Raw genomic sequence first — 12,832 nt, 5'->3', positions numbered from 1 at the left:
CGCAGCTCTTCGCAGAGGCCCTCCTTTGTAAGCACCCATCCCCTTCTAGGTTGAGAACCTGAAAAGCACTGTCCTACATCACTCTTCCATCTAAAGACATGCAGGAAGTGGTACTCTTTCAGTAAACCGCATAATGTAACAGCCAAACAGGAGAGAGAAGGTTTTTGGCACACTGACCTTCTCTCTGTGGAAATACGAGCATCAGCCTCCTAATGGAAACACTCTCACTTTGCTCTTAATTTTTTCCATTTTTCTTTACTCTCACACTACTCTTACTCCCTGCAACTACATTAACTGACTGGACAGTTTTGACTATAAAGGTGTTCAGTGGCAGCGCCAGAGAGAAAGCACAGACATTATTCCCAGTTGGATGGACAAAAGAATCATTGTTCCCAAGGGCACATTAAGTGGTTTCCTAAAGTAGAAAACACCATGTATGTGACAAAACCAACATGTGAATCAATGATATACAGTGTAAATAGAAATTCAGCTTTTACACTTAACTTTGAAGACTGGAGACGAGCAATAGCTCTGTGAGATAAAAAGTTTGTTCCTGCTACGTCGGAGTTTATGACTACTACATCGTCATGTTCTTTCCGTTATTTTGACATTATGAAGATTAAGAAATCACCTTCTTGATGTCAGACTAATCCTGTAGTTACATTTCTGTGCTTCTTATATATAACCCATTAGCCCACTAGCTTTCTGTAGAACAACACTTCAATCATCACTCTGTTTCTAAACATATGCAAGACAGTTAGCAAGGTTTCCTTCAGCTACGACAGCCTGAAGTTGCAGCCAGCAGAATGTGACACCACTTCCAAAAAAGCATCCTTTCTTCACAAAAAGAACCACAGGCTCCTGTCTTGCAGCTCTCCCCAACCCCTTTACAGCTAGCACAGCCCTGGCAGTCAAAAGGCATCTGCCAGGGGCAAACTAGATTTTTCCTCTCTAGCACTATACCACCTTCAAAGCAAAAGCATTCTACCAACATACCAACATTGCAGGGAAGTTCTGCACACTCCTGTAGCAGCACCCGAAATACTTTATCTCCCAAAGAGACTCAGGAGAGTTTATTGTGTTTTCCCACTAAGGTGAGTTGCTGTAGCAACTTGCAAGAGGACATGCAATTTAGGCACCACAGGTGAGCCTGGCCAGTTTCTACAGGCCATCCATGGTATAGCCCTGCCTGCTTCTTTAACTGTTTTTTATGGGCATGGTGTCAATGAATCTTCCCAATTCCTTTTGAACCTGCTGGTACTGCCTGTCTCCTATGGCAATAAATCTCAGAAGCTCATTATCTGTTGTGTGAAATACCACCATAATGTAATGGGTCAATCTGTTTTAAGTGAAGGAGGAGAGCCCCCTAAACTAGTATTTGTACAATTTGGTGAATACTGATTCTGCATCCCCTTGACTCACAACTTTCAAGATTTTGTAAACCTTGACCTTTTTTCCCCTCAGTCTTCTCCTCTCCAGAATGATGATTCCTAGCATTTTTAGTCTCTCCTCACAAAGCAGCTGCTCCATTCCACCGATCACATTAGTTGCCCTTATTTTAACTCGACCATGGCCTCCCTCCAGATGTAGAAACTGGAACTGCCCAATACTGAAAATGTGGATCCAATGGTTTTACATAGAAGCAAAGCAACACCCCCTGCCTCGTTCACAATACCCTTCCATAAGATGCCTACCTAATATTTCAATGCAGCTGCACACTGACAATTCTCCTGAAACTATCACCACAAAGATCGCGGCCCTGAGCTGTAACTACAACTTACTGAACTACAAGTTCTGTACCATGTGTACTTTGATGAATGATTTACACCACAAATGCATAAATCTATACTGGAGCTCATCTACCCCTTTTGCCCATGGAAAGATCTCACAAAACTGAGCTCCTTGCCACTGGACCAATGTTGGACTACTTGAGAAAGCTCAGCATCATCTGCAAACTTGGGTGATTTCATTGTTCATTCCCTCCTCTGAATCACTGCTAAACTTGCTAAATAAAATCACTCTGGGACTGCCAATACAGCGATTCTTCCTCCTCCTGAAAGGAGCCCATTAAGTCTTAACCCTTCACTTCCTACACTTCTCAATTCATAAAAGGATCCCTTATATTCCTCTGGAACCAACATATAATTTGAAGTTTTACTCACATATTTCTCCAAATGCTTCAAAAGTCTATCGACAGGATACCATAAGCCTATGAGTTCCATACAGGGATAGGAAAAGCAACAAAAAATTTCTTCTTTTACCATTGTATTGTGTTTACATAGCAAGGTTTTGGTAGCAGCGGGGCTACAAGGGTAGCCTCTGTGAGAAGATGCCGGAAGCTTCCTCCACGTCAGACAGAGCCAGTTCCAGCCGGCTCCAGGACGGACCTGCTGCTGGTCAAGGCTGAGCCATTCAGCGATGGTGGTAGCAGCTCTGTGATAACATATTTAAGAAGGGGAAAAAACTGCTGTGCAACAGCAGCTGGGAGAGGGGGGTGACAATATGTGAGAGAAACAACTCTGCAGACACCAACCAAGGTCAATGGAGAAGGAGGGGGAGGTGGTGCTCCAGGCACTGGAGCAGAGATTCCCCTGCAGCCCATGGTGAAGACCATGGTGTTCTTCTTGGAGTGAAAAGCAGGCGCAGATCCCTCAGGGACAAGGCACAACACTCAGCAAGTGAAAGCTTTGGCTTTATGGAAAGCATAGCATTACCATGGTGGGAGCCCTGGGACACCAGCACCAATCAGATGGGGACGAGATGCAGTGGAGCCCTGCTCAGGAGTGAAGCTCGAGGGAAAGCGCCACAAAGGTGGTTAATAAAACTTGCACTGACTAACATACTATACATATGTAATGTCCTGTTTTGCTCGTTAATGAACTTGCTGATGTAATGCAGGTGCTGCTGTCCAAATTCCAAGATCCACAGCTGGCTGTCATATTGGTGCCCATGCAGGGGTATGTGTAGCTGTGGGGGGAGTGAACTACCCCAGGTTACTGTACAAGGAGATAAAACGTGCTGGGGACTCCATGGACTTGGAAAAGGAAGGCAAACTGTCCTTGGTTACTCAAACAAAGTCTTCTCATGCCCTACACATGGTGAGGCAGGCTGTCCCCCTGCTGCCCATGGAGGTCCACAGTGGAGCAGATATCTACCCTTAAGCCCATGGAGAACCCCACGATGGAGCAGGTGGCTGTGACCCCATGGAGAGCCCATGCAGGAGCAAGGCTCCTTGCCTGTAGAGAGGAGCCCATGCTGGAGCAAGTTTGCTGGCAGGGCCTGTGACCCCATGGGGGACCCACGCTGGAGTAGTGTGTTCCTGAAGGACTGCACCCTGTGGAAAGGGCCCATGCTGGAGCAGTTCATAAAGAACTGCAGCCTGTGGGAAAGACCCACACTGGAGAGCTTCGTGGAGGACTGTCTCCCATGGGAGGGACCCTATGCTGGAATAGGGGAGGAGAGTGAGGAGGAAGGAGCAGCAGAGACAATGTGTGATGAACTGACCACAACCCCCATTCCCCTGCGCCGCTCGGGGGCATGAGGTAGAGAAGCCAAGAGTGAAGCTGAGCCCAGGAAGAAGGGAGGGGTGGGCGGAAGGTGGTTTAAGATTTGTTCTTATTTCTCATTATCCTACTCTGGTGTTAATTGGCAATATATTAATTTCCCCAAGCTGTGTCTCTTTTGCCTGTGATTGGTAATTGGTGAGTGATCTCCCCGTCCTCATTTCAACCCATGAGCCTTTCATCATATTTCCTCCCCCTATCCAGTTGAGGAGGGAGAGTGATCGAGCAGCTTGGTGGGCACCTGATAGCTAGCTAAGCTCATCCAATCACAACCATCCAAGTATTAGCTAATCTGTTACAGTTGCACCCCTTCCAAAGGGGGGTGCAAAACACAGTTCAAAGTCAGACAGTCCATCACTGCATTTGAGTAAATGCACCCTGAAGTATTTTTACTGCAAAATAATAATACAAAATAGTATTTGGAGTTACTTTGTCTTAAACAGATTAGAGCTGTGTAAAGCTGTGTTTAAGACCTGTTTCTTATATACAGGTTTAGGACTTTTTACACTGTTAACAGTAAAGCATTACATTTCAATCACCATGATCAGTTCAGCTGACACATAATAACTAATATAGTCCATCCTTTGCTTTTCCTGTCTGTATCTTGATTTTTATTCTGGCTGATAAAAATGTAAGAGGTTGTATAGAAATGTAAGAGTTACTACATTACTTATTCAGCAACCGAAGAGGATTCAACTTCCCAGTTTATCTAAATATATATACACAAATCCTATAACAAAGTTTTAACATACATTTAGCATTCCTGCTTTCTGAACACTTTAATTAGTATAATTTCAACTTGAGCTATGAAAATTAACACGAATTATTTTTTCTTCCTTCCTCCTCCCTGAAGCATGCATTTATTGTCTAGTAGTCTATGCCATCCCAATAATCAATCTTTGCACAATACATGTACTTAATCTTGTTAGCAATACATCTGCATTCTCTCTGACATCTTATTCCTGCATCTTTTTCCAACAACCTGACTTCTCTTCAGGTTTGTTTGGGTTTTTTTGAATATCCATTCCCAACTGCTTCAAACAATACACAACATAAAAATTACTTGACAAACACCCACAGACGTATTTAGCAAGTCTAAGTAAGTTCGGTTACTACGTGTTCAGTAACAGCTTCAGTTACTGAATAAGCAGTGTAACAGCTAATGCAATCTTAAACTTACTCTTGCCACAGCATATAGCTAGTTCCTCTAACCATGTTTATCAGTGATTAGAAGCGCATACAAATCTTAGAGGTAATCACTGTCATTCCTATACGAATGTTTCAAATTGCATTAATCCATGTTCAAATAGGCTTATTAATCAAACAGAACCGCATCTTTATAGTTTAGTTTTGTACACAAAAATATGTTTATGTTCTTTAAAATGTACGCATGCAATCAGATTTACAGATCAGCCAAAGCATGACTGAAAGAAGAAATTCTAAGGAATAATTCACTGTTGAGACTACTCAACAATATCTGAGGCTTACAGAGTTAATAGCCACTACAAATCCACTTGTGTTGTATGAGCTAGTATTATGGGCATACACATAACATCTGCTCAGCTGGTTGGCTTGCCAAGTACGACAGTCTTGGGGTTTTCAGTCTGTATCAAATGGAACCCAGGCTTTCTACATTATCATGCTGTGACCTGCTGATCTAAAATAAAAAGTACACATTTAACCTGTAGTGTCATTACTCTGTTTGCATATGACATCACTGTATATTGGAAATTAATACCACCAACACATCTGCTTTCATTAATGTCATTATGTTTTGCCCCATTATTCCTTTAGTTCCCTTTTTTTAAAAAAAGGGTATTTTATCATTAGATAACAGTGGTTTCACCTATTATTTCAGAACATCCAATTTCAAGGAACTTAAAGTTAAGCTTATAATGACTTACAGTGACAGGCAAACATGTATAAGGACTGTAATACACACATACGAGGAGATACAGTTCTATATAATCCTTGCAGTATTTTCATATAAAAGGATTAGCTTTTTGTTAACTTGGAATGGGATAAGCAGATTCAATTTCCAGTAAAATTACTTACTTACTTCCCTCAGCTTTTTTAAGTCCTGTATTATATCAATATACACACGGGATAAAAGCTCCTCTTGGGATTTTGTTCCATCCAAATAAACTAAGAAAGACAAAAGAAAACGTTTTCATGAGTTCTACTCCAGTTATCTGTAATAGCAATTGGCAAAGTTTTTAGTATTCCTATAGATGCAATAATAAAAGATGAAAAAATAAAAAGCAAGAACAGTACCTCCCTTTTCTTCTTTCCCAAATTCATTTTACGTGTTAAAAATAACATAATGGAAAAGTACTCTATTTAAGAATTAATTTACAAATTTTTGTGGTATAAGTCTCCATAAGGGTATTGGTAATAACATTAGGACAGTAGAGCAATGAAATAATTCAGCAGAAAGATTCCTAAGCAGTGGAGGACCTCAGGTTCTTCCTCAGCATGAGGGTTTAAGCAAATCAAGGAAGGGCACTGCGGTTCCCATTCTCACTGCACAGCAAGAAGCGGTGCCCTAGTCTTCGTGCTAGTTAAGCAGCCACCTGACTTCTCTTTCCTTGGCCCCCACTACAGAAGCAGGCAGTCCAAGAGCTGTGCAAGTGTGAACATCACACAAGCTCATGGCAGTGCCCCATCAGCTGGCTCAGCTTTGACACTCCTCATGCAAGACTGGTGACTGCAGTGTGTACAAAAAGCACCTTCAGCTAATTATAGGACTTCGACCAGGATTTTAATTCTGTTCTGAAGAATTCTGCCAGTGCATCAGCTATTGTCTCAGAAGCTTCCTATTTAGCCATACACATGCACACAAAAACTAGCTTGTTAAATGGACTTAATTAGTGATCAGAACATTTCTATTTTTAACTTTATAATTTTCATTATTAAAAAACCCAAAACCCTATAGGCTTGAAAAATAGACCAAAAAAAGGTCCAAACCTACTGCCCAAGTGCCACAAAAATATTTGAAGAAAACTGTCCCATACAAAAAAAACCCGCAACCCAACAAAAAGTTGCACAAGTGCCACACTTAAGCATTTTGTAAGTTTAAAATTAAGGATACCATACCAATGTTACTTGTATTCTCTTCCAATTCATTTTTATATTTCAGATACATAGGCCACACGTGTCCATCGAAGTACCCCGGTGTATCTGCTGGCTGATAGACTCTGGTGCTACACAAAAATATATTTGCTTTCCCATGCAAATTTTACATTTTTCCCCTAGTGTCAGCTGGTTTAGTAAGAGCATCTATCCAAAATAAACACAGGCTGGCAGGCTGCATAACTGTTCAAGCAAAGGAGGCTCCTTTGTTTTAATATAATCTGTGATATGAACTCTTGCTAGCTTACCTATTTCTGCCAATCAAATTGCATTTAAGATGAGGTAAAAGGATTTTTTTAACTTGAAAGAGGTATTACACATAAATTAAGCTGTATTGAAAGTGTTACCGAAACAAATTACTTTTTTTCTGTTTTTATTGGGTTTTAAATGACTAGCGGTTTTGTCTGGTCACTTCCAGCCTGGACACTAAAGTCCTTTAAAGGTGAGTGGCATCAACCACAGTCAGCTGAATAGAGGATTTCTTGACTCAGCCAGCAGATTCTGACTTCGTGCACATGTATTGCTGCAAGCACACGGTATTGCTCCAAATTTGGAGGCAAGTCAGACACTGGCTCAATAATCTAAATCAGATATATGGCACAACTAATGTACAGTCCAAACGAAGTGTACACTGAAACCACACATGAACATTTGTTATTTTAATAATAATCATCATGTAGCTGTATTCAACCAAGGATAAGACTGCTTAGTATTTTTTTAACTGTTTCTTATTTTAAACACCGTTTAACTCCAATATGCAGTCAGTAATCTAAATATTTTATCTGGACAACAAATTCTCTTTTCAGTGTTTGTAAAACATTTAACATTTCAATATCCCTGTGCTCTAAAATGCAAGCCCCCTGCCCCCCCCCCCCCAACCCCAGGCATCTCTGCATGCTTTTGTTAATGTTGGTTAAATACCCACACAGTCTTCCCTGGGAATCACAGAGGACAGATGATCTTAATAGCTTACATTTGGCAAGCACTGAAGAAAAGCTAGTACAAAAGAACAACTCCAAGTTAGGGGGTACAGTGACCCTCTATGAGCAATAACTGAATAATCTTACCTCCTTCTTTTTTTGCACTCTTCATAAGGAAGGGTCAAAAAATATCTTCTATTCCATAGTTCATTAAGCGGCCTACAATAATTATACATTTAGTTCCCTCTTCCTTTTTAGGGCAGCTTTTAATAAAACGGGTTACATATTACTGCTTACTCATAACTGTAGAGCAGAAAGCCTTCAACAATCAAAATATAAACATCATCTGTATTTTTCAGATTGTCACATGTATTCTGTGGCTGTTCTGTCACAACACCTGAGCTTGCTGGACTTTTCATCCAATTGTGAATACTTTTCACCATTTCATCCATATAGAGGGCATCAAGTACTAGATGAAAACAGAAAGTTAGGCACGCCTTGAAAACAAAATAAATGAATAAATAAATAAATAAAAAGAACTCTTAAGTACCCCTAGGTTAATCAGTAACAATCAAATAATCTACATACAAGTCTAAATGAAAGGGAATGGGATTACTCCAAAAACTCTCTCTGGCGCATGTAAGTAGTTCCACGTTTGCAACTGACGACACCCTGAAACTAAAGCTTTCCCCAGGATTGGGGTATATTTGGTGAGTGTGGTCTCTCTGAACTCTGTCACACCAAAAAGTGTGTGAACTCACTTTACAGCCTTTGCCTTGACAAGAGAAACTGTGGGGACTGTTCTCCTATCCACAAAGCTTGTAATAACTTACTCCAAGACCTCCACTCTTCTGTTAATTGTCACTGACACAGGTGAAGGGAGGGGGCACTCAAAAATTTTTGCTTTAGGTTTTTGTTGGGTTTCAGGTGTTTGGAGGGTGGGGATGGATGGATTGGGTTGAAAGGAGGATGGCACACAAAGGAAAACAGCGCAATGTAGCACATATTTTTGTCTGTAGACATGTACGAACGTATCAGGTAAGTACTGAATGGTAGAGAGAAGGCAGCCTTTGGAAAACGTAAGAGCAAATGCATTTCAGAGGTGCTTTTAAGAGCAGCATTAAATCCAGATATTTGAAACAAAATGTCCAACTTTTCCCTCCAGTTTCACATTCTGGTTTCATGAAGTCTAGAAGTTGAGCCAAAGACTGCATAGCTGATAAGAGTCAGTTTTCAGATACAATTTAAGGTTCTGGCCAATGTTCCCGAGTAATAAATTTTGTGATCACCAAGTAGCAATAGAGATTAGCTAACAATCAACTGTTCACAACTCGATATGACCTGAACCAAAGCACTGGCCTAAAGTGGATTTGGATCTAGAAGTTTATAAGACTAAATTAACATGTTGAGCCAGCATTAAACATGAGCTTCAAAACATGGTCTCTATGTGAGACCTGACATGAAATAAAGGTGTCAGAATCAATTTTGACCGATTTGCAATATGACGGTGAAAAAGACTCAATGGTGATATCCCATGAGTTCATTATCAAAGTGAAAAAGAAATAATCCTTCATTAAATAGAAAGTGGTGAGGATAAGCTTATGCCAGTGTTGCAAGCCAAGGCTTTCAACTGAATAGTACCATTTGCTACTGCATGAGATGCAACTGGAGAAATAGAGAAAAAGAAAAGGGAAGGTCAAGTACCAGCTTGAGCTATTTACTAGTTCAGCAAGTTTTCTTACTTAATTCAGTGAACTGAGTTAAACTGAGCAAAGGATTGCTCTTAAACAACCATTTGTTTACTGCCTTGTTCAGAAGGGAAGATGGGCAGGGGGTGGAGTGTTGAAGCTCAGCACAACAGAGTTTCAGTACAATGTTCAAAAGCAATGCATCAAAGTTACTGACCATCATATAGCTTAAATCCACGTTCATCTGTTTCTACTTCAGACTCTGGCTGAAGGGGGAAAAAATTGAACATTTTCATGGCTGCTTTTATGACCACTTTCAGATACATACTCTTCACTTACAAACATAAGTGTTATACACCTTTGTATCCCAATCGATTAAATTCATCTTCAAAATTACACTGCTGTATACAACTATTAAAATACAATCAAACAATTAATTTAATCTAGAACAACAAATTCTCCAAATCATATCTCTTAAGTTCATTAGAGCTTTACTTCAGAAATAAGAACTACTTCACCCTCCTTAACAAACAACTGTGATGTCAGTGCAAAAGTTGTTTTTCTGTTTTTATTTGGGAAACAAAGACCTACCTATTGCTGTATGGGTGTAAGGCTAACACAACAATATCATTAACTTCATTAGCACAATGTAACTTGAAAAATGCATCCAACATACACCTGTTCCTTATTTTAAAAGGGTATCAAAGACGATAGTAAACTTCTTTTTGCTAAGTATACTTAGTGGGTTTGGCCACTGAAAGTTCAATTACCCCAGTGCTCATTTTATTTCTCTTTCTCATTAAGTTACCATTATTTTAAGCAGCATCAATTTAAAAAGTTTATCAATAGGAGAACTGAAAAGAGAAGAAATTATACTAAAATCTACTGAAGCCTACTTTTACCTATCAAGTCTTTCCATCAATACTCTTACCTTAAAGAAGTCATCTTGAGAGATTATATCACAGTTGGGAAGCATTTTCTTGAGCTTTTCTGCTAGCGTTGTTTTTCCCCCATTTGTTACACTGAGTTAGAAAACATAGTAAAAACTGCATCAAGACAAAAATCTATCTTTTAAACATGTGTACAAGCTCACACACACATTTCTACATAGCTAGGGTAAACCACAAAGACACAATCCAATCCCCCCCCCAAGTTTATTTACATTAAATACTCTCTACATCTAGAAATTTTCTGGCAGGTTCCAACAGCTTTCAGACAGTAAATCTAGCAGCGCCAAGAAAGATGTTAGAGAGATGGTACCAGAGATCTCCAACAGAGACAGGAACAATTTCTTAAGAGTTGCCATAAAATGAGACAATTATATGTTGTATTTGTAATCTATTTTCAAAAAATATCCATTCATAAGTAGAAATATCACTTCATTCTGAAAGGAAGACCAGTCTTGAGCTGTAGAGGAAATTTAATTTTCTCATACTTACCCTCCAAGGCCAATAACCAATACTTTCATAGCTTGTTTTCTCCTCAGTTCTTCCTTTTCACTGTCAAAGATAGTAGCCAGTGAAAACTCTTAATTTGGTAACACAGAAAGCAGCTATTGTATTAAGAAATACCAATGACAGATAAGACTTATTTTCTGTCCTTTTTTTTTTTTCTTTTTGAAAAGCTAGTGTCAGAACCTCAACTGCTTGTTCTAATGCTAACAAAAAACCTGCAACATACATGTCCCATCACAGATTTCAATGTGCTTTATTTTAGACAGTATTATAATCATTTGGGGGGAGGGAAGTTCGAGAGGCTCAGTTCTATCAATATTAATACCACAGAAGTCCCTAAAGAAAAGCACAATCACTAGCTCAAGCATTAATGGTCTGAAAAAGACGAGGTAAACAGAAGCTGTAGTGGCAAACCAAACAAAAACCTTAAAAAAGAACCCAGTGATGTGCTGAGGAGAAAGATGTTTTAAAAATTTCATTAAAGGTTATAACAAAGAGGAGGAGTGAGAGGAAGAATGTTAGTGTTCAGCTGAACAAATTCCCTCCAGTTTACCATCCAGGTACCTGTGCCTGCAAAGGTGTGGTGTAGCAGAGGGACAGGTAGTAATGGGGCTGCTTCTCTTGGCAGCAGCACTAGTCTACAGAGCTTGTCAGACCAGTTTAATATTTGTCAAACACTGCTTTCCAAGAGCACACACCAATCAATAACTATTTAACCACACAAAAACACCCTGTTTTTCACCTGGTCTGTCCCCCTAGGTCACCCTTAAGGAGGTAAGGCCTGTGATACCTAAGATCTGAAAGAACTGAGCAGGTAACACTGTCTCCTCTCCCCAACATACAAATATCTGTACTATACTAGAAAAAAGACAGTTACAGGGCATCAGTATGAAAGTAAAACCACACTATTCCTGTTAAAAGAAGTTTTAGACACACACAGGGTCTGAAATAATAATATCCTTTTGCATTTGGTGCAATGACTGGAAGTTCAACTGTTTCAGAAGTCTGTGATGTGATCTTTGAATGGTTGCTTTATGTGTTTTTTCTGTTAGGGAATAAAAAAAAAAGACGACATGCTGACTAGTCCAAGAGTCATCACCAGTATCATAGCCATTGCTCTACAATGGTGCTGCATACCTACAGTAGTTGGCACTGGCATGTTTTATAAATTAGCACGCGAGGGTTTTCTAAGAATATTATAAATCTGAAGTTCAACGATACATCGCATGCTTATGGTATTGGCTATCTATTCAAACAGGTGATCTGTTCTCAGAAGTGATGATACTCAGTTGATAAAAAACATCAAAACCCCAATGCACTTTTCCAAAAATCATCAGTAAGGTTTGTGTTCCAGAGGATTAGCCTTTGCCCCACAAAAAATGCTATGTAACAAACTAAATAACATCTGGGCACACATGCTGAGCTTTGGACTCAAACTTACGTCATTGCCTATATACAAGTTAATCCCAGCTTAAGGCAAAAAACACCAGGATGAAAAAACCCACCGACTCTTCCTCCCCCCAGAGTAATGTATAACACAAGTTGCAAAGCCAAATTTGTCACCAACATTGCAACACAGAAATCCTAGCTTACTCTACCTGGTCTCAGTTTAGCATCTTTAAACATAACGTAAGTCCATTATAACCCTAACAGAGAATTGCTATCGCCCTATTTTTAACGGCATAGCGTGACAAAGCTGCAGCACACGGTAACAGCCAAAGCACGCTTCCTTCTCGGCGCCACCAGACGCGGGTAGGAAATGTCCCTCCCGGGCACCAAAGCCACACGCCTGGGCTGGCGGAGGGGCCAAGAGGAGTGCGCGCCGACTGCCACAGAGCCCCACACCTCTTCCAGCAGCTCACAATACTTCAGCGTCTCTGGTGTTAACGTTTAACCGCTGCTTAAAGACACGGGGAGGGTACCCAGAAGAAACCGAGCCGGCCGAAGGGCTTCCACGCAGGCGGAGCCCCCACCTCTTAGGCCCAGTTACGGAGCTGTCCAAGGCGCGCTTACCGACGTGGGGCGGCCCCCGCGGGCCACGAAGCTCCTGTCACACGCCCGGGACGGGGCACCTC

At 40.5% G+C, this 12,832-nt stretch overlaps 1 protein-coding gene across 1 annotated transcript; it reads right to left on the bottom strand.

Annotated features, from left to right (window-relative positions):
• Positions 1-5,200: 5,200 nt before the first annotated feature.
• NMRK1 (nicotinamide riboside kinase 1) lies at positions 5,201-12,828 on the bottom strand. Its single transcript, XM_059834009.1, has 9 exons — positions 12,771-12,828; positions 10,743-10,802; positions 10,235-10,325; positions 9,521-9,569; positions 7,913-8,084; positions 7,763-7,834; positions 6,660-6,766; positions 5,619-5,708; positions 5,201-5,220 (listed from the first exon to the last, which is right to left on the bottom strand). The coding sequence occupies exons 2-9, from the start codon at positions 10,769-10,771 to the stop codon at positions 5,201-5,203; spliced, it is 630 nt and encodes a 209-aa protein (XP_059689992.1). The 5' UTR covers positions 10,772-10,802; positions 12,771-12,828.
• Between the last annotated feature and the right edge of the window lie 4 nt (positions 12,829-12,832).

The sequence above is a fragment of the Gavia stellata genome, chromosome Z (assembly GCF_030936135.1).
Source record: "Gavia stellata isolate bGavSte3 chromosome Z, bGavSte3.hap2, whole genome shotgun sequence".
Classification (NCBI taxonomy): Eukaryota; Metazoa; Chordata; class Aves; order Gaviiformes; family Gaviidae; genus Gavia; species Gavia stellata.
This window is presented reverse-complemented; position numbering and strand designations above follow the sequence as displayed.